The following is a 21,533-nucleotide window of genomic DNA, read 5'->3' on the forward strand; positions in this document are numbered from 1 at the left end:
AGTATATTTTAAGAAAATCTCTAAGTCTGCTTTAGTTCTAAAATTATTTTCTCATCCAAAACACAAATCTTGGGTTTGCCTGATCCAGGTCCCAGGAAGATAAAGGAACTATTGAGTTTACTGAGGGTGACAGTGTAGAGCCCTGTTTCTTTCTCATCACCACTAAAATTCCCAGACTCACTGCATCCTTATGCCTAATTTATACTATGGATCAGGGGTTTAGCTGTGGTGCTGCAACACACTTTAGCTTTCAGGCCCCATAGTGAGTGTTTTTTTTTTTTTTTTCTCAGTGAAGCTACTCCCTAAGTATTATAGATTGGGATGAACTCCCCCTCCTATACTTTCTTAAAAGTGCCTTTAACTTTGAAGGGCATTATGCTATGCTTATGCTTTATGTCTATGCTCTTTCTTAAGCATTAATCTTAGTGGCACAGAACATTAAGCTGTATGTTAGAAACTAAGTATTATCATTTTACTTCAGTGACTAGCTGACTTAACTACTTTGAGCAATGACACTAAGCTGTTAAGCCTATGTTTCCTCATCTGTCAGATAGAAATTTTCTAGTTATTTAAAAATTGGGATGACTTTATTCCATTCCCACATAAAAGAAGAGCAGTCTATGCAGAGGCAGAGTGAAACAGGTACCTTGCTGCCATTTCATTTCTGTTGCTGATAAAACACCCTGACAAAAAGCAACTTGGAGAAGTTTGTTTGGATTAAAACTCTAATTTACACTCTATCCTTGAAGGGAACTTCATGCAAGAACTCAAAATAGCTCAGCTTATCACATCGCAGTAAGGAGCAAAGAGAGAATAAATGCAACCTTGATGCCTGCTTGCACAGCTACTTTCATTCTTTTGTAGTCCAGAGGCCCCTGCCTAGGGAATAATGCCACTCACAGTAGGTCGCGATAATCCTCCATTGACATGCCAACAGGCCAACCTCATTTAGATAATTCCTTATTGAAATTCTCTCTTCTGAAATGATCATAGGTTGCATAGATTCAACTATAAAAATTAACCTCTACAGGTGTCACAAATGTGACTTAACCTCAAATGTGCAAGATTTCCCAACACCAAGCACAGATTTGAAGGTTTTACATTTTTACATTGTTTACTGATTTATGAACTTTGATGGGAGGAGTATATACTTCTCACAGTGTGCATAAGAATGTGAGAAGTAGGCCATTCACTCCTGTCACCATGTGGAGCCTATAGATGGAATTCATACATCAAGCTTGGTGTCAAGCAGGCAAGTGCCATTAATTACCCACTTAGTAATCTGTTCAAACTTTTCTCTTTTTGACTTTCAAAGTTATCTTTCTCCACGATGTCAAACTACCATCATTCCTTATTAAAAATGCTTTGTATAGGCCTTCTAATATCACTGCCACCTGTGAACATATGTGCTTTGCCTTATTCAGCCCTTTTCAGAAAGTGTTCATTTTTGATTCTTAGTGGGACCACTCTATTTCAGTTCAGTTATTTCTATTTCAATAATGATCATTTATTGATGGTCTACTCCTGTACCACAAAGATTGTGAGGGATTAGGTATCTGGGAAGCTATTCCCCGTTTAAGAACTTTTCTGCTAAATGTGAGTTATAGGACATAAAAAGAGGGGCTACTGGACTGCATCCATCTGTTTTCATAGCCTTGGTGGTCTCAAGGAGGTTCTGAAGCACAGGTTAGAAATACCACATATGAGAATGAGGTAGGGTATGGTAGGTAATAGGAAAACCTGGATGTGAGTTCCATGAATATATCAATAGGCAACAATCTTGGCAGTAGATGTATATTCTAAGATGTGTGTTGGGAGCTATTAAGACAGCTCTTGATCTCTGAATTGGGCCTCTCCCCCCGAGAAGAAATGCGGGTCAAAAGCGGGCCACCGACACACCGATTCTGAGAATGTTCCAGCCCTACCGATTCCGAGAATGTTCCAGCCCTAAGCCATCGCCGATGTCCTGACCACACCCTGATACCACCAAGTTCCTGCTTTCCCGTGTAGCTGCCAAAAGAAAGAATTTCTATTGCCCCCCTCCCATAAGTACTTCTCCTTTTGCTTGTATTGCCCCACCCCTCCCACTGATAAGTATCTGTACTTCCCCTTTTGCTTGTGCATTTAAGCCTTGGACCTTTTTCAATAGATTTGGGGCCTTGATACATTCCAGAACGGTTTCCGTGTCATTATTCGTACAAGGCCCTCGTCCCTCTCTACCCCCCATTTGGTTCTTAGGAGGAGGTCCCCTCAAGACCCTCGAATAACTGGACCTGCTGGATGGGTCAGATGTGGGGCTAGAAAGCCATTATGTACATAGAAGAGAGAAAGACAGGAATTAGGCAGAGGGGAAGTAAAGAAGGAGAAATTTATCATCCATTCACTGACAGCTGTAGTTCTTTCTCAACTCAGCTGAGGTGGTTTCTTGAAATTGTTTAAATATAGAAGCTGCTTTCATGCCAAACCATTGTCCAACTTCATACTCGAAGATGTATGGTGAGAGAGAAAGGAACATACTTTCTTCAAAGTGGTACAGTGTGACTAGTGCACTGATAACTGATTGCAACTTCTCCCAAATTTGTGAAAAAAAAAAAAGTCCCAGGTCAGAACCCACTGTTTCACATGAGAGGCTGCCACAAAGTTTACTTTCTAGGTTTTGAAAGCATACATCTATGATACACATTTATAGACAACAATTTTGTTTGCATTGTCAACACTTTGACTAAGTTAAGACCAAAGATACAAAGGATATGTTAATGGCTTTGATTATGTTTTATTATTTTTTTGTGCATGGTTATTTGGACTGCATGTATGTGTGTGCACTAAGTGTATGTCTGGTGCCTTTCAAGCCTGGAAGATGGTATCAGATTTCCTGTAGCTGGTGTTGAAGATGGTTGTAAGCTGCCACATGGGTGCTGGGAATTGAATTTGGTTCCTCTGGAAGAGCAGCCAGAGCGCTTGACAGCTGAGCCATCTCTCAGTCCTGATGTTGACTTCTTAGTTGTTCAAATTTGATTTGTTTTTTAAGTTACCCACAGAGGCCAAATTGCATAAAAATTCCTGAGAAGTTGTTACAGATGCAAAGGAAATATCTGATACAATGAATTCACAATCAAAAAAAAGAATACTATGTAACTAAAGTATGTGGTGTTATTTACTGTATCAGTGAGGTTTCTTTTATACTTACCTTGTGGGTTCTAAGAAGAAAAATATAGAACATAATTATAGTAAATCCATATGAGAAACTATACATGTGTGTAAGTCCACACATGCATACATACACACATATACAAACACTTTTGTACCCACAACAATTGTGAATATGGACTCTGATATATCATGTCATATTTTTCATATTCTTAGTAGTAGAAAGGTGACACACAAACCCACCTAGCCTTCGAGGACCCTCATCCCAGGGACCCCATACCTGACTGGGGTGGTCTGTGGCAGAAAGGAAAGGATATTCATGTCTCACTATACTTTCCAGTTCATTTCGGAGAATCATCTGGCTTCCTTTTCACCTTTATCTCATCTTCCCTTTTCAGAATTAATCTAAAAGCCCTCCCTAACTGGCTTGTCGCAGTTCATGCTAGTAGCTTTGGAAAACCAATCGCACCCTAGAAAGCAAGGCACTTATTTGGAGAGAGAGAAATTATTTATTGATTTTGATTTTTGGAAATGTTTTAATGGTCCTTTCTAGACTTAGTAGGACTGCAAAACCAGATAAGTCATATGAGAAGAAAATAACAGTGACATCACTTCTTCTTAATAAACAAGCAGATTTGGCACATTCTGTAGGAAACAGTTCTTTTCTATTGAACTCAGTGTTTTAGTATGAATTTTTCATTTTGTTTGTTCATTCCTAAATAGCCTACTAAGTAAAGCTATGGTAAAATATAAATGACAGTACAATACATTATTTTAAAGATATATATTATTCATCTTATTACCTTCTTAAATATGAGGGATTTTAAGCATTTCTGCCATCACCCATGTTTTTCTCCTCTTACTACATTGCCAAATATTTTGCTGATTTAGAAAAGACATCATGCATGACAGGAGCCAGGAGGCTGAGGCTGAGTCATAATTATGTAGGAAGCAGCCCATGAACAAAGCACAGTAGAGTCAGAGATGTAAGTCATAAGGAAACAGCCCCTGGGCAGACTAACTTCAAGATGGCCATGTGCACCTGCTTTGAGGAAACAAGGCAGCCTACCCTTCTTGACATTGAGTCTGGGTTGAGTGAGACCTGGTGTCCATGTGCACCTGCTTTGAGGTTAGTTACAAGGCAGCCTACCCTTCTTGACATTGAGTCTGGGTTGAGTGAGACCTGGTCAAGCAGCAGCTCTTCTGCTTCAAGAACTAGAAGATGACACATGAGTTTACAAAGTGTTCCATGTGTTTAAAAAAAAGACATCTTTCATAAATGGAATTTATAAGACCATTTTCATTTTGTTCTTTAGTGTACTTGATGTATTTCTATTTGGATCAGGAATATCAAATTTCCCCAAATCCAGCTTCACATTTTTTCACATTTTTAATTATCATTAAAACTCTTTAATGATAATTCATAAAAAAACAAAATGAAACAAAAAACTATCAGGTTCTATAAGCTGCCCCATTGAAGGACATAAGCATCTTAGGATAAAATATGATGATATTAGTAATTACCCAGGAACACTAGAGATAGAGGAAATGGCTCTGGGCATCCATAGTGCACAGCACTTTTTACATACAGTAAATGGTCCAGCCAGCACAAATAGCCATCTCAGCTCTTGGTTGAATTCTGCCCTCTCTAGGAAAATTTTTATATTTTTAACATTTGCCTTTACTTGCCCTGAAGCTATTCTAATTGTCTCACTCCTGGGAATAAGATTTTCTTATTTTATATGAAGCCATGAATACATTTCCTTCCTCTCTCAGTTGTGATAATAAGCTGTCAGGTGAGTGTTCATCTTTGCTATTTCACCTGCTGCTTCATCTTTGCAGGTTCCTCTTTCAGCTCACAGCAGATGTCTGACATCACATTTGGCATTTTGTAGCACCTGTTTCTGCCATAGGCCATTGCCCTTCTCAACTTTCTTTAGGAAATGAGCTGTTTTGCTTAGTCAAATCTCATTACTCTTTCCATAATTGCCTTAGATTGAAGTTCATTATCAGAGAGGAATCTCAGCCTTGACTGGTAATGCTGCTGAAGATGTGGCTAAGGTGTTTTTTGATATGCTTTAAGAAATGCATGTTGCTTAAAAGTAAAAGTGTGTGTGACGAATCACCTCACTCTTTATCCTCTTTGCCTCAAAAGATCCATCCCAGAGTTCAGTGGTAAGATCTTTTTGTTTGAAAGATTTCCTATTATTAAGAAGATAGTGCATGCAAGTTGATTAGTCTAAAGCTAGAAATCCTCACAGAACTTAGCAACATTGCTTCCTTAAGCATAACCATAGCTTACTATTTGACTCAGACATATTTATTAGATAAAATGAATTAATATTGTTTATATGTGTACATGTGGGTACATGTGTATATGTTTATCCACATGTGTGGGGGCACACATGAGTGTGTTGTGTGTGTATGTCTGTGAGCATGTGTGCATGTGTATATCTCTGTGTGTGAGTGTCTGTGTGTGAATGTGTATGTATGTCATTGTCTATGTGTGTCTGTGTATTTGTGTGCATATGTGTGTGTGCCTGTGTGTGTCTATGTGCATGTACATGTGTGTGTGTGTGTCTGTATGTGTGCATATGTGTGTATATCTCTATGTATGTATGTTTGCCTGTGGGGGGATATGTGGCTGTGTGTATCTCTGTGTGTGTGTGTGTGTGTGTGTGTGTGTGTGTGTCTGTCTGTCTGTCTGTCTCTCTCTCTCTGTGTGTGTGTGTGTGTGTGTGTGTGTGAATGTGTTAATGTGTATAGGTTGACAATGGGACTCTTCCTTGATCATTCATTGGACAGGATTTCTATCTTGAACTAGGAGTTTTTGAGTACAGTGAGTCAGTTTAACCAGCTTGTTCTGGGAATCCCCTGTCTGTGTCTTTTGTATACTAGGATTAAAAGTATACTACCGTACCTGTCTGACATGATTGTGGGTTCTGGAGATCAAAACTCTAGTTCTCATGTTTCTATAGTAAGAGCTTTACCTACTGAGCCATCTCCCAGCTTAGAATTAATGCTACTTTTAAATGACAAATCATAGCTGTGCTTTATCTTTAAGCATAATATTACAACACACACATACACAAGTATATAGAAAGAATGAATAAATCAAACTAATTAAACATGGTGGCCATTAATGTTTTTGTAGTGATACATATTTGAAGTCTGCTTTCCAGTTATTTTGAATTATACAACACATTATAACTGACTCTGCTCCTGTTGCTGAAGATGAGTTCTCAAAGTTTATCATTCCCATCTACCCAGAATTTTGAATCCTTTATCATCAGCTCCCCCTTCTCTCATCAGTCCCCAGCCTCTGGTAAACACTACAATCCTTACTGCTTTCATAACTTTTCTAGATTCCATACATGAATGATACCATGGGCACTATATGTATGTGTATAGCTTATTTCAGTTAATACCATGCCCTACATGTTCATTCCTATCACTGCCAATGAAAGGTAATTTTCCAGCAAATCTTCTGCCAGACGTTATAAAGTTCCCTATGATGACCTCTGACTTCAGAATAATAGGGTGAAATGGGGTTGGTGTTTGCATTTCAGGAGGTCTTTCAGTACACACTTAGTGGCAATGAGTTCTCAGCAATGGGTATAACATGGAGATGGCCATGGAGACGAATGAACTGACTTAAGGGCTTGAGTTTAGAAGACATTCATGTTGTTGCTTCTCGCTTGCTATTGAAGTTCATACACAAGCTTAAATACTATTCAAGCTCATCTGTGTGTACTTTTGTTACCGTTTTGTGTTCTAGAAGAATACTTAATTCACAACAGTCACACAGGACTCATTTTATGCATTTATGAATATATTTGTATATACATGTATGCATATAAAACAAACAATGCAAATGGGTCATGGTTTGAAGAGAGCCAGGAGGGGTACTTGAGAGGGTTCAGAAGGGGAAATGAGGGGTTAAGTAAAGTAATTATAGGATATTCCCAAAAGTAAGAGAAATAATTTATAAAACAATGCTCAACCTGAATACATCCCCATGTGTGAAAGTTCTTATGCAACTACTTTCCCTGTTCCTTACTTCTGTAACTATTATCTCTCCCTCAAACAATATTTTTTGGGTATTTTTCTTATCCATCTATAGAACAATCTAGATATACCCAACAGTCTTCATACTCTTGAAAAAAAAAAAGCTAACTACAGATTTTTCTTGCTAACTCTTCTATTTCTGACTTGCTTCAATTTTCCTGCCCCGCATGTTGAATAACACACTGCTTTTCTTTGCTTTGAACACATATTTTCTACTTGTAACCATTTCCTCTGCCTTACATAGTGACTTATTTTGTTTATTTTCTCTTTCTTGTCAATTTGGGATAATGTTATTATCTGTCCAAGTGAAATATTCTATCAATCACACCTTATATAAATGGTTAATAAGTATTAATTCTGTGCTACAATCCCTGTATTAGAGATAAGGAGATGACTATACTATAAAATTAATTCCTTAAACCTTTATTATATGTGGCCTTACGAATCTTGCAAGATAATGAGAAAATAAGACAAGAAAGAAGAAGAAAGAGAGAAAGACGAACATGTGGAAAAAGTGATAAGGAAAAGGAAGAGGGGAAGGAAGAGAAAGAGGAGGAACAGTAGGAAGAGGAGGAGGTGAAGGAGGAGGAGGAAGAAGAGGAAGAGGAGAAAGAGAAACAGTAGGGAGAGGAAGAGGAGGGAAAGGAGGAGGGGAAGGAGGAGGTGGGGAGGAGGGACTCCTGGGTGCTACTGGAAAGATGTCCTACACTGAAGTCAACTCCATCCACTCAAAGAACTAACTGTTGAAAAAAAGCATTATGCAACAGACCAATAATGGATGAAAATGGCTAAATCATATTACATGCATGAATGAAACCTTTAAAGAATAATAAATAAATATCCAAATACTGTAATCTTTGCTAGTAAAAAATGAATAGTAAGCCAGCAAAAATTAAAAATTTGATACTCTCTGATTCATTATTCAGAAATAAATAAAAAGCTCCTATTTAAAAAAAAAAACTGCAAGTAACAATACGAAAAAAAAATCATTTCCAAATGGCAAAACACACATGTAGAAGGAATAGAAGGAATATCAGGAGAGTGGCTGGCAACATGGAGACATGAACGGAGCTGGGCTTCTAGACCTACATGATGAAGAAGCCAGAGCTCTCAGTCTGAAAGACTATGAGCTAGAAATAACCTCATGTGCAAAGCCACACTGTTCCTGGAAGTTCATTGTTAGGAAATGGATCCATTATTAGTCAATGGATTCACTGAACACAATGTAGACCATAGGAAAAAATCCACCTGCAGACTGAAAATTTGCATTTGAAAAGGTGGCACCAAGCTCAGCCTTTCTAAAAGAAAACCTGTCAAGCTGTTATTAAAAGTAGTTTTACCAGTTTCTGTCCTAGTAACAGTGTCCCAGTTGGATAAATATAAGGGGTACAAATACATTTCATATCTACTGGTTGGTTTCTCATATAAGTGTGTGTGTGTGTGTGTGTGTGTGTGTGTGTGTGTGTGTATACACATATATACATACATGGACATTACAAAGTTTGTAACAATGGAATTCAAGCTGCTGATTAGGGTATCTGGTCAACTGTGACAGACTCACTTGTTACCAGGTTCCCTCTTAATTCCTCTCCATGAACTTAGATCCTTCTTACCAATGTGGCCTTACAGTTAATAACTCGTAATAGTGGCTGGTGGGATTGATATTTACTTACTTTTTTTGCAAGTCTAGGAACAAAACAAAGTACATTTAGTTTTAAACAGCTTCAGGAACACATAAACTGTTAATAAGAGAAAACCTGGCTAAAAAAAAGTGGATTATTTTAGATTACAAAATCTAATTGTTATTATGAAGGTCGTTCACTATGTATCCTGACTTCACCAAACCTAACTCAGAAGCATTAGACATGTGTAACTCTAGAAAGGTTAGCTCATCAGAAAGACAGGACCTCTTGTGCTCATTTGCTTAATTAGACTCCTAAGCTGCAAAAATGGAAGAAAAAAAAAAAACCCTGATGGAACTAAAAGAGAAAAAGGAATTTTCTGTCATGTTGAGAAAATGCAGTGATTCTATTTTGTAATTATAGAATGAGCAGGTAAATGTCACCAAATGCCTTGACCAAAATTACAAGCAAAAATTGAGAACTTTGTGATTTTCATGCAATGGCTACTGTTTAAAGACCATACGCCACCCCCCAAAATGATCATTGCAAGGATTATTATTTAATCATAATTGAAAAAAATTACATAGCAACATAAAAGTATTTTAAAATTCTCTCATACTCCCACCCCCAACATACTTCTACATAATTTGCAGGTCAAGAGAGATGGCACAAGTAAAAAGAAAAAAAATTTGGATTAAATAATAATTAAATACAAAACATCAAAATTTGAAGATGTACTTAGTGGGGGTACTTAGAAGGAAATGTCTATCTTCAGGACCTTGCATTTAAAAGGAGAAATTATTAAAGACAGTGACATGATTCATCTGAAGAAACAAGATGAAGAGAAGTCTAGAAAACAAGAAAAATTAAGGATAAGAGAAGGACTGGATCAGGAAAGCAAGGAAACTGCAGAGAGCATTAAAACAGACACATAGCTCTTCTGTGTGTGTGCAAGAAAAGATACATAAACGTTCCAAATGGAGCTTAAAAGGAAATAAAAATATAAACCACTAAGATCAGGATTGAAACATGGCTGATTCCAACAGATCCAACAACTATTTGAAGGATAACCAGAAAATATTTCATAAATATTAGGCCACAACACGACAAGTTAAAAAATAAGTAGGTTTTGTTGAAAACAGAATTTGGCACACCTTACAGAAAAAGATTAAATATTAAAGTGTTAGTTCTATTTCATTAATAATGTAAAAATCTCCTCACCTCTTCCAATACTACCACAATAAACCAAAGCAGACTTGGAGAGTTTCATTCATGGAGTTAAAAAAAAGATGAAAGCAAGGAGTCTATCAGTTTCACATTCGTCTTACCGTATGGGACACACTAGTCTAACTCTGTGGGTTATAAATGAATAGAGAGTGGGAATCTGGGAGTATGTTGGGTTTAGAAGGGCAGCTGGAGGGTGAGAGTCCTGGTAAATGTATATAAATTTTCCCATAAACACCATAGGATCAGGTATGGGGAAGGGGGACAGGAGAAAAGCCCAGAGGGCCAGCAGAATGAATGGAAATATGCAGCATCAGAAGGTGGGAGGTGGGAGACCCTCTAGAAAGTACCAGAGACCAGGGAGATAAGAGACTCTCAGGACTCTATGGGAGTGACCTTAGATAATATGCCCAACTTTGGGGAGAGGGATCTCTTAGAGTCCACCTCCAATAGATAGACAGGGCCTCAAGTGGATGGACAGTCAAAAACTCTGACCCAGAATTGTTCCTGTCTAGAACTGTAGGGACAGAAATGGGGAAGAGACTGAGGGAAAGGCGGTCCAGTGACCAGCCCAATTAGGGGAACATCAAGGCCTGACCCTATCACTGGTGCTATGGTGTGCTTACAGTCAGGAGCCTAGCTTGGCTGTCCTCTGAGAGACCCAACAAGCAGCTGACTGAGATAGACACAGATACCCAACAATTGGACTGAAGCTGGGGACCCCTGTGGTTGAACAGGGAAAAGGGTTGAAGCTGAGGAGGAGAGTGACCCCATAGGAAAAAGGCAGTTTCAATTAACCCAGAAGACCCCTGGGAGCTCCCAAAGACTGAGCCACCAAGCAGGCAGCATACACTAGCTGGTCCGAGGCCACTGACACATGTATAGCAGAGGACTGCCTGGTCTGTCCTCAGTGGGAGAAGATGCACCTAATCCTTGAGAGACTTAAGGCCCCAGGAAGTGGAGAGGCCTGGGGGTAGGGGAGCATACTCGGAGACAGGGGGAGGAGGAATGGGATGAGGAACTATGGGAGGGAACCAAGAGGGAGAGAATGGTTGGATTGTAAATACATAAAATAATAATGATAATAGAAAATTTCAAAACAACAAAAAGTATTTAAAAAGTAAAGTAGGAAGAAATATTTCTCATTTATATTTGAAGATAATTTTTCTGGACTAATAATATTTCTCATGAACAAAAATGTAATAATAAATTCCATGTATATTATATATTACATATAGTACATATACTATATATAGTATATACATGTATGTATCCTTATATATACATATATTACATATAAGCTTTTATCTGTCAACAAAACCTCAATATGTGGTTAAATAAAAGAGGAATAGAATTTTGATATTAAAGAAAATAATATATTCAGAAAACCAAATTTTAACTATAAAAGTTACCCTTTGTGTCTATTTATGGCTCTTGTGTATATGCATGTCTGTGATGGTTTGCATATTCTTGGACCAGGCAGTAGCACCATTTGGAGGTGTGGACTTGTTGGAATAGGTGTGACCTAATTGGAGTAGATGTGTGTCACTGTGGCTGTGGGCTTAAGATCCTCACCCTAGTTACCTGGAAGTCAGTCTTCCACTAGCAGCCTTTGCATGAAGATGTAGAACTCTCAGCTCTGCCTGTGCCATGCCTGCCTGGATGCTGCCATGCTCCCACCTTGATGATAATGGACTGAACCTCTGAATCTGTAAGCCAGCCCTAATTAAATTTTATTTTTTATAAGACTTGCCTTGGTCATGGTGTCTGTTCACAGCAGTAAAACCCTAACTAAGACAACGTCATTATATCTTGCTTCAACAAGAAACAACTAAACTGGTGTGAAATTCTTATGAAGTTCCATTAAGTGGTAAAAACTAACTCCTTTTGTCACTGTTCATAATCAAAGAGCACACACACTCCTTTAAACCCAAGACATACTTGTATGTAAATGTGATATGACTGTATATAACTACTAAGTAAGGGTACAATGGGCCAGCCACGTGGCTCAGAGAGTAAACCCACCTGACTCCCATCCCTTGAACCCACATGATGGAAGGAGAGATCTGACTAGAACTGATTCTCCAGGCTGTCCTCTAACATCCATGGGCATGCTGTGGCACACGTATGCCTCACCGAAGCACACAGATAAATAAAGAATAATAAAGGTAAAAACAAGCATATTTGCTAAGAGGTTTCTGATGTTTCATATATAACCAGTAAAAATACACTGAAATTTTTGGCTAATTATTCTGTCATTTTAATTTTTGAAAGTATTAGGTATACTTGCAGAAAACAATCTATATACAAGTCATAGAGGAATAACCTGAGACATTTACATAAGCTAAAAGTATTGAGTTTGAACCAATTTTATTATTATTTATATAATGTAATCCTGTGTGTGAGTGTGTGTGTGTGTGTGTGTAAATATTCTCATGTATTCACTTAGCTGTGGTTTAAGGAAAAAATAACCTCCAAATACAAAAACAAACAAACAAACAAATCAGGAGTTATAAAAGCTTCAATGTTTTTTAAAAGTCTAACTGTTTGCTGACACAACATAACTGAGTCTCTTTTACAATTCAACAAGGCAGTATCAGTTTATATTCTATGATCCCAATGGAGATTTTTGTTTAATATAATTTGTGAGTCTTTTGTTTGTAAACAGATCCATCCCTGCTCAAAGACATGAATAGAAACAGTAAAAGGCAGCTAGCTCAGTGTCCTTTATATCTTGTAGTTGCAACTATTGAACATCTGTGGGCTGAATGTAGAATCCCAAGCTCAGATAACCAGTCAACACCTAGTGTATACCACTTGTAACATGTGCCTACGGGCTAGCCATCAGCTCTGCTCTTTCCTCCTATCACTCTGTATTGGTGCTGGTCTTCATGATGGGTGTTCTGCAGGAAAGCAGGCTCTACCACCACCATGCACCAGCTATATGTCACTCTCACATGCTATATGTTAATCTCCAGCCTTGAGATACACCTGGAAATGTTACTGAAATCAGCCAGGACTTTTAGGAAAGGATGACCAGTGGTATTACCTATAAGAACAAGAGTTTTATTTTCTTTAACAAATTAATACCATGGATATCTTCCAAAGTTTTGTTAGCTTTTGAAGTGGGCCACAGTCCCCATTTGGCCATACTCTGAAAGGTTTGTCTTTGTTTAATATTCATTACAACCAGGTTATATATTTTGATATGGCTTGCTATGAACATTTGACTCAAAGTTGGACAAAATAACACTAAACTGGCAAAGAATAAAGAACACAAAATACCCAAAACTTATTTTTAAAGCATGTGACAATTTCACACACACACGCATGTACGCACGCACGCACGCACGCGTGTGCGTGCAAACATGTCCTTGTTAATCACCTAGACTTAAAGTGTAGCTAAGAAACAAAAACAAAACTTACCCTGGCTTTGTGTCATTGACTACACAGTGGTAGGTAAATGTTCCAAACATTTGAACTCCTAAAATCCCATACAGAAGAAGGAAGAAAAGGAGGAAAATCGAAACACTCCATATTTGTTCTCCTGACCGCCTAAAGGAAAGAGAAAAGTTAGATAAAATAAATTAAATCCCCCCTAGCCCCCAGCTTTCATAAACACTCTCTCTTAATGTATGCACCAAGCTGTGCTTACTTTAAAATGTTTGTAATTCTTGTCCTTGGCAGTTCGAATCGGAAATAAATCCTGAAAGCCCGGATCATAATGAGTGGCCGTGGGATCCGCAGCATGCCCCAAGGTGACATCTGGTCAACTATGTCAGCTATTTCAAACACCTACATGAGAAGAGATGTACAAGCTTAGATTTCCCCTTAGCACTACTTACTGCAGGGAATGTATAGGCAACACAAAAATGAATTTAGCCTTACATCGTATTCCATCAACAAATATATCTCTACATTATAACTACTTTAAGAGAAACAAATATATATAAACTAATGAAAACGCCCTTAATCTCCATTTTCTAATTCTTCAAGTCATAGTTTTATCATGAAATAAAGTGCCAATTTTTGAGTTGTTTCTCACTAGTAGTGTCTTTGAATATCTAGAAAAAGTAGGAAATGTTGTAAAACATTATTGAAATATGGAAAATGACCACTTCCTAGCAGAAGCAAACTAATAACAAAAATCTGCTCACCTACATACAGTAGTTTATTATACAGAAACAGCATATAAGCACAGGAGGTGAAATCAGGCCACAGAGATGTGCACTTCATAAGAATGAGGAATGACAGCTAATCAACACCCATTAGGAACAGTTGGAAAGATGTAATGCACATCTTTTATTCTGAATTATTATTAATTAATTAAATGTGTGTATGTGTGTGCACATGTGGAATATTGTACAAATAAGTGGTCAGAGACAGATACCCTGAGTCAGTTTTTACCTCCCACTATGGAAACCACAGGAATCTAACTCAGGATGTCAGGCTGAGTGGCAAGTGTCTTTAGGTGATAAACAATCTCACTGACAATCTTTATTTTGAATTTTTTAATCAAAGAATAGAAGAACAGGGATGTGGCTTACACCAAAGTTTAACAATAACGCATTGATCATTTATTTTTTTGTTAGAAACATAAATCACATGGTTTCTTAGTATAATCAAACTAATAAATAAATAAAAATCAGATAGTAGCATAATGACTTGTCTTAAGCATAAAATCATGACTGCAAAGATATAGGAGACTGAATTAGAGTATTGTCCATTAAATCCTCTGTTATAGCTTTTTTCATACATGCTTTCTATTTACTATCATAAGGCACTTATATTTGTAATGTATTTGGTATTGACTAATATCTTTATAAACATTAATAGCTTAATCTGTTTTAATGAGTATATAATCATATAGTAACCTGAACTTACAATTTTTAAATTCAATTTTTGACTTAAAAGTTAGATATATCACTCCAAATCTTTTATTTCAGTGACAGCATGCTTATAGTTGTTTTAAAAAGAATTATCTTTAATACTGATATTAATTTCTGCAAACTCAAAAGTGTAATCAACATTAAAATCTGAAAATTTAAATATTCCAATTAGAGTTTTCTATCCATGGATATGTAAACTAAACAATGAAAGAAATTATACAACCACATTTGAAATGTATTCCTTAATGTTTCTAGTTAAACTTTGAATGCAAGATAATGCTAACTTAAAAAAAAAAACTCTGTTATTTAAACACATTTAATTACCTGTAACACAAGAGATACCCAAAGGCAAAAGACCATGAATCCATCAAAAACACACCAGCGATCCTTCACATAGGAGCTATCACCCTGGAAATAAATTCCACATGGATTGTCAGGCAAAATTTATTAATGTATATACATATTATATACATATATATATTTATGTATGTATATGTGTATATATGATGGAAATAGTCAAAGCCATCAACAGGTTTTTTTTTATCACAATGGAACAAACTTTCAAAAGGGTATTTTTAGAATTTTAAAATGCTATATTTTTAGGCAAACTGTTGATGAATCATGAGAACTTGAAAAACTCTGAGTTCAGGATGTTAAAAGGAAAGCATCTATTCTTTTATCTTCACAAACCCAACAAGTAGTAACAGAGGCTAATAATCACTTTGGGTCCCAAGACAGTGTCCGTCTCCTAAGCCCCAGAGCACACTATAGCAACAGAAAGCCTTTAAAACTGCTTTACCAATCACTGATAGCATGGAAAGTAACTGGTAAAAGTTACCAGGCAGTAACTGTGAAGGAGGAAATTTCCTTAATTTGCAAGGAAAAGATATGTTGACCTTAGTTGTGAAGATACTGTCAAAGAAAATGAAGACATACTGCTCTCATTATTAATAGGGCCTGTATCCTAAGGTTAGGATGTACATTTCAATAAAATGATATTTGAAAAGAGAATTTCCCTCTGGAATAACAAAGTGTCAATAAAAGTTGAGGGCAGAGAGGACTTGGGCTCTGGACAGAAATTGTCATGCTCATGCGGGAGGAGATGAGTTATTCAATACTTGTCTGTCAGTTTGTGTAAAGGTAAACAGTTGAAGGCTACAGATCGATTATCCAGTGTAAGAAACTCTCTGAAAGTGTCTTGCAAATATTTAACAAGGTGAGGTAGAGGGATATATTTTGCAGTCATGAATGATATGCACCGCTAGCTTCATGAGCATGTGATTTATTGCCTTATCTTCCCAGAGCCCATCTGCTGGGATGTCTTAGCATTATTATTTATTACTCCGACAGTGTTTAGTAGATGAATGCTACTTTTATCTAGATCTACTGCCAGATAAGAAACAGACAGCCCGAGACTCATTTGAAGAATTCAGACTGCAGTACTTGTGATGACCTTCAGCACATCAAATACATGTTATTCGATTGGTTGACCTTTCTTTTAGGGATCTGGTCAGTAAGAATACTTCTTAGGGGAGAGATTGAGGGAGGCAGCTAAAGAACTTCTCAGGCACAAATTAGATACTATTGTTCATGGATGAAATTACCTCGCTCTTTTCTGACCAAAGAACATAATAGGAACTCTCAGCACATACAAGGCCCTAAAATAGACCACCTGATTCTTCACAAATTCTTGCCAGCTGCTGCCTGAGCACAACCTATCTGCCACTTCCTACTCCTCAGGCCTCTCCAAAGTACCACCTGCTCTGTGTGTGTGTGTGTGTGTGTGTGTGTGTGTGTGTTTGTAAACACATAAATAGATCCTACTCAATCTATATAATGTTACATGTATGTATATCTTTTCAGGGATGATCATTTAAAAGAGAGCAAGGAGGGCTATATGGGATAATTTGGAGGGATGAATGGGAAGGGAAAATGGTGTAATTATAGTATAATCTCAAAAAAAGTAAAAGAAATAATAAAAATTTAAAAGAAATGAACAGATACATCACTCCACATGTGCAGACAAACACAAATTTCAGCCTTATAAGTGAACAAAGATAGCAAAGATAGGGTTAGGGTTAGGGTTAACACCCTTTTGCAAGCTGTTGTGTGTTAATAGACTGGAGAATTGAAAGGCAATATCATATTCTTGGCAATTGAATTAAATTAGAAAAGTATTAAATGCAAGTTTTTAGAAGGTAGGTGCTCAATCAATGTTTTAAAAACTTTGACAGATTTAATTGACCACAGTAAAGCAATTCACTTGAGAAATATGGGTTTTTGAAAATCATCTCTGTGGACAGACATATTTTTAATTTGGGTGTTTTTATCCTTAAAAATGTCTATATTTGTCATGAAACTATAAAAGAAGACCAACTTGCAAACATAAACTATGTAACAAATATGTATGTAACAAATATGTAAAAACATAAAACTATGTAACAATAAAGTTTAAATTAATAAGACAAATTTATTGTGACAGGTAACATTTTGCTAACATTGAACTTCAGTAAAGCTTTAATTTTACATACAAGAATGGAATGTCAAACAGGGCTTGCTCAGATCTGTCTTTTATGATACGCATGTTGGAGAACTGCATGTTATCAAATGATGACACTATGGTCTAGATTTAATGTCATAAAATCAATAGTTGGTGCAACTCGTTTAACTGTTGCAATCAAGATAATGAAAATATGTGAAAAATATTTAAAGTTTGGTTAAAAACAACCAGATCTCAGATTTAACGGAAACATCAGCTAATATTTAAACACAATTTTAATGAGCTTTGATGTTCTGACTTCTTCAAGATAATATTAGCAATGCAGAATAATTAAAGTTGACACCACATGTCATCTACTATAATTATTCCCAGTTAAAAGCAAAGATATACTTATTTGCTTTTTAATTTTAATTTGTCATTTCTTGTAGATTGGAATCAGAAAAATATTCTTTTAGTTTTGTAAGCAGTTAACTATTCAAGTGTTAGTAGAAGTTAAAAATGCTAGAAGTACTGAATCTGTAGTTTTAGAAACAATCAAATTGCAAATAATTTTTATTTTTAAAATATTAATTCTACTTTGAATATTCAAAATTCATTCACTTAGTGTCCTGTTCGTGTGGAATGAGTTGATCACTTCCATATCATGTTTAACTCTGTTCTTTTTATTTTTAAAGTGTGCCAGAACAAATTTCTTGATAAGAAACTTATATCCCAATCTATTATATAACTAAGAAACAAGAAGGCTTACTCTAGGAAAATATGAGGACCAGAATTCCTATTCCTAGCATCCATATTAATGATGGGACTAGCAGCACAGGCCATATAAACCCAGTGCTGGTGGGGCAGAGACAGGTGGATCACAGGGCCTCACTGGCCAGTTACCTTGGCAAAACCAGCCAATTCCATACTCAGTGAGACATCCTTTTGCAAAAAACAAGATGGAAAGCAATAGAGGAAGACATCCCAAGGTCAAACTCAGGACCACACTTGTGCACAGACAGGCAAGGACACCCACTTACATGTGCACACACAGCCATGCATCACATAAAACAAAGATGAAAGAGTTAAAACACAATAATCAATGCAATATATGAACCTGTTTGAGTCCTGCTTCAGAGATAATGATTTTTACAACAATCGGGGAATATGAACATCGCTTAGGAGTTAACCTATCTTAGGAATTAGTGTTGATTTTACCTTATACAATAATGGTGTTTTGGAAAACAAATAAAAAATTATCAGCAATGCATAGGGAATTATTTCTGAAGTGAGTCAATAACTCACTCAGATTTTCTTTAAATTAAAATATGACTGCTCAATTGTTGATCCTTATGCAGGCTATGATTCATGTTTTTATAATAAAACATTAGAAATGTACATCACAGTGCAGTGGCTGCTGTGAATCTCTGTTAAGGATAAAACTGCAACAAATGATGGATAAAGAAAAGCTAAGAGCTGATAACTCAGTGTATGTCATAAATCACTTTATGAAGGCCTCTCTGTCCTTGCATGAACCTCCCCAACACATATGAGTCAGACTTAGATTCAAATATGTCATTTGTAAGCACTAAAGCCCTCACTATACCACTTTCTAGACAGGGCAATGTAAGCCTAGTCCTGGGGCAGCATCTTTCCATATCTCAATCTGTGAATACGTTGCTGCAATAGAACCAGGATTTTGTGGCAAAAAAAGTCTCTTTTTTTCTTTTATTTTACATTTCTTAAAAGTTTATTTTTATTTCCCAAGGGTACCAATCAGATATACATATTCTTTTCTTTGCAGTTCCTTCATTCCTATTTCTCTCATTTATTCTTTTTATCCTGTTATATCTTGAAAACAATCCAGGTTTATGAAATCCAACTTAATGTCATCATGTGCTGACTTTGTCATGTGACATTTATCTTTTGTTCAGCAAATACACAAATTTTGAAGTGCCTTCTCTGTAACAATGGTAATCTGTGGCTTTAGTTCTGTAGGTGACACAATGCACTCAACCCTAGACTCATGAGGCATATACTTAGAGCAACTAGCTCCTTTACAGGCATCAAGGGATATAAGGCTGTGTACAGTATGAAATGTAACTTTAAAAATATTCTCATGTGACAAATCTCTACCAAATTTTGGAGTTATGCTCTTTAAAATTTTCAATCTCAATAAAGTAAAAAATACAGTGTATTTGGACATTTATAGAAATATATTATTGAGTTGATTAAAATATTCGATGTACTTAAATGACAAGAAGACACTCACCTTGACAATTCCCCGTATGTGCATCTTTGCTATCATCTCTGCAGTGTAGAGGAACATCAATAAAGTGTCCAAGGTGAAGGTCACATACTGAAGAGGAGGATAGTGCTCGAAGGTCATAGGTGTGTTCATGCACACTGAGATGACGCTGATGATGGCACAGATGCGCAGCAGAGAGTGCACCCACTGCCACAGAGGCCAAAGTTACTTTGTGACACTATGATCTGAGACCTTTGAATTGTCTTACAAAACACACTATTTGGAAAACATAACAATTAGGTAGTGCTTACTTCTCAAAGCAACTTACTTTCCACATGAACATACCAGGGTTCTGAAAGTTTAAGAAACATTCCTGAAACAAAACATTAATGGAGCTATACGCAAGGTTAACTTGAAAGCTATCAGATCACTTTGTGTGAAATTCCTGTTCTACTACATAATGTAGCAGTTCACTCACAATGAACCTTGATGTCACATTTTTTTCTTTTGTCACTATGAAGCACCCAGAACTAGCAGCCATGTTCTATTTAATGTAACTTTCCTAAAGCATTACAGAATAGTCTACCATATCAGATCATAAATGATTTTTAAATGGACTGATATAGAACATTCCTAAATGTACAATTTTAACAAATGTATCACTATAATTTCCCTACATAAAAAACATTTCTGGGCCAGTGAAATTTGGCTTTCCATACAAGCCTGGGGACTTGAGTTCAATCCCTGTTACCCACTGTTAAAGAAGATAATAAACTTCAAAAAGTTATTTTCTGATCTCCACACATCTACCTGCACAGAAACACACACACACACAAATAAAATTTAAGTCATTTAAAATTATTTCTAAAATTATCCTTGCAGAAAAATGATAATGAGCAAGGCTATGTTTTTTTTCCAGAGAAAACAGTTTGTACATATTTAGCCTAGAATTTCTTTTAAAATTTAAAATTATTTTTGTACAATTCTAGATACACATTTGAAGTCTAAAGATTTTAATCAATCCCAAACTAAGTAGAAAAATAAACAACAATGGCTATTATATTTAATATATACCCATATAATCTTTCATTATAAAAGTAACACCTAGGATAAAAAAAAAAAAACGTTAATTGCATCTATATGCTAACGTCCCAGAATTAATGTTGCTACTGGGTTACTCAGTGGTGCAGTTTTCAAACATAATTAAAGTGTTATTTATTGATTACTACCTTGGATATGTATATGTGTGTATCTGTGTATGTGTTTGTGGTCATATTAATTCACTAATTTTTTACTCCTGTTTCAGGGGTATAGTTTGATAATAGAAGGATCACGCACCTCCATAAACCAGCAAGCCCTTAAGCTGAAAGTGAATGATTGACAGAACTTTGAGAAGAGTCAGACAGACCCTGTAGGGTGAAGTGTGGATTCTAATTTTGACAAAGTATAAAACTATTTACATAAAAACATAGTCCCAGAAATTCCAAAGTACAGAAGACACATTTCAGTGTATTTTAAGGGTTGATATACTCATACCAATGTATGTCAGAATGTAAATTCAACCCTATCTGCATTTCCCCATATAAGAATCTAATTACCAGGAGATTTAAAAGATGGGTTATTTCACAATAAATTGTCTTTAGTCTTGAAGATTTCTAATTAATCATTAGTAATTTCAGTGAGTGCCTCTGGGGTTAGACATAAAATTCCATCTTCCAAAGTTCTTAGAATGTTGTGAATGAGAGCGTTATCGAGAACTTTACTATTCTAGTCTGGTTAGTTCTCTACATATGAATAGAAGACCTGCTATGCATCCAAAAATGCTGGACTCTGGGCATATAGAAGTATAGGCAACA

At 36.3% G+C, this 21,533-nt stretch overlaps 1 protein-coding gene across 9 annotated transcripts in view; it reads right to left on the minus strand.

The window, feature by feature from the left end:
- The window catches only part of Nalcn (sodium leak channel, non-selective), a 317,664-nt gene that overhangs the window by 272,678 nt on the left and 23,453 nt on the right, over positions 1-21,533 (minus strand). For all 9 annotated transcript variants that reach the window (XM_021181515.2, XM_029469212.1, XM_029469211.1 and 6 more), the window contains exons 3-6: positions 19,702-19,884; positions 15,275-15,358; positions 13,717-13,856; positions 13,488-13,616 (exon numbers count right to left, since the gene is read on the minus strand). In XM_021181515.2, the coding sequence (XP_021037174.1) occupies positions 13,488-13,616; positions 13,717-13,856; positions 15,275-15,358; positions 19,702-19,884 (536 nt within the window). The remainder of the gene's footprint in view (positions 1-13,487; positions 13,617-13,716; positions 13,857-15,274; positions 15,359-19,701; positions 19,885-21,533) is intronic.

Source organism: Mus caroli, chromosome 14 (genome assembly GCF_900094665.2).
Source record: "Mus caroli chromosome 14, CAROLI_EIJ_v1.1, whole genome shotgun sequence".
Classification (NCBI taxonomy): Eukaryota; Metazoa; Chordata; class Mammalia; order Rodentia; family Muridae; genus Mus; species Mus caroli.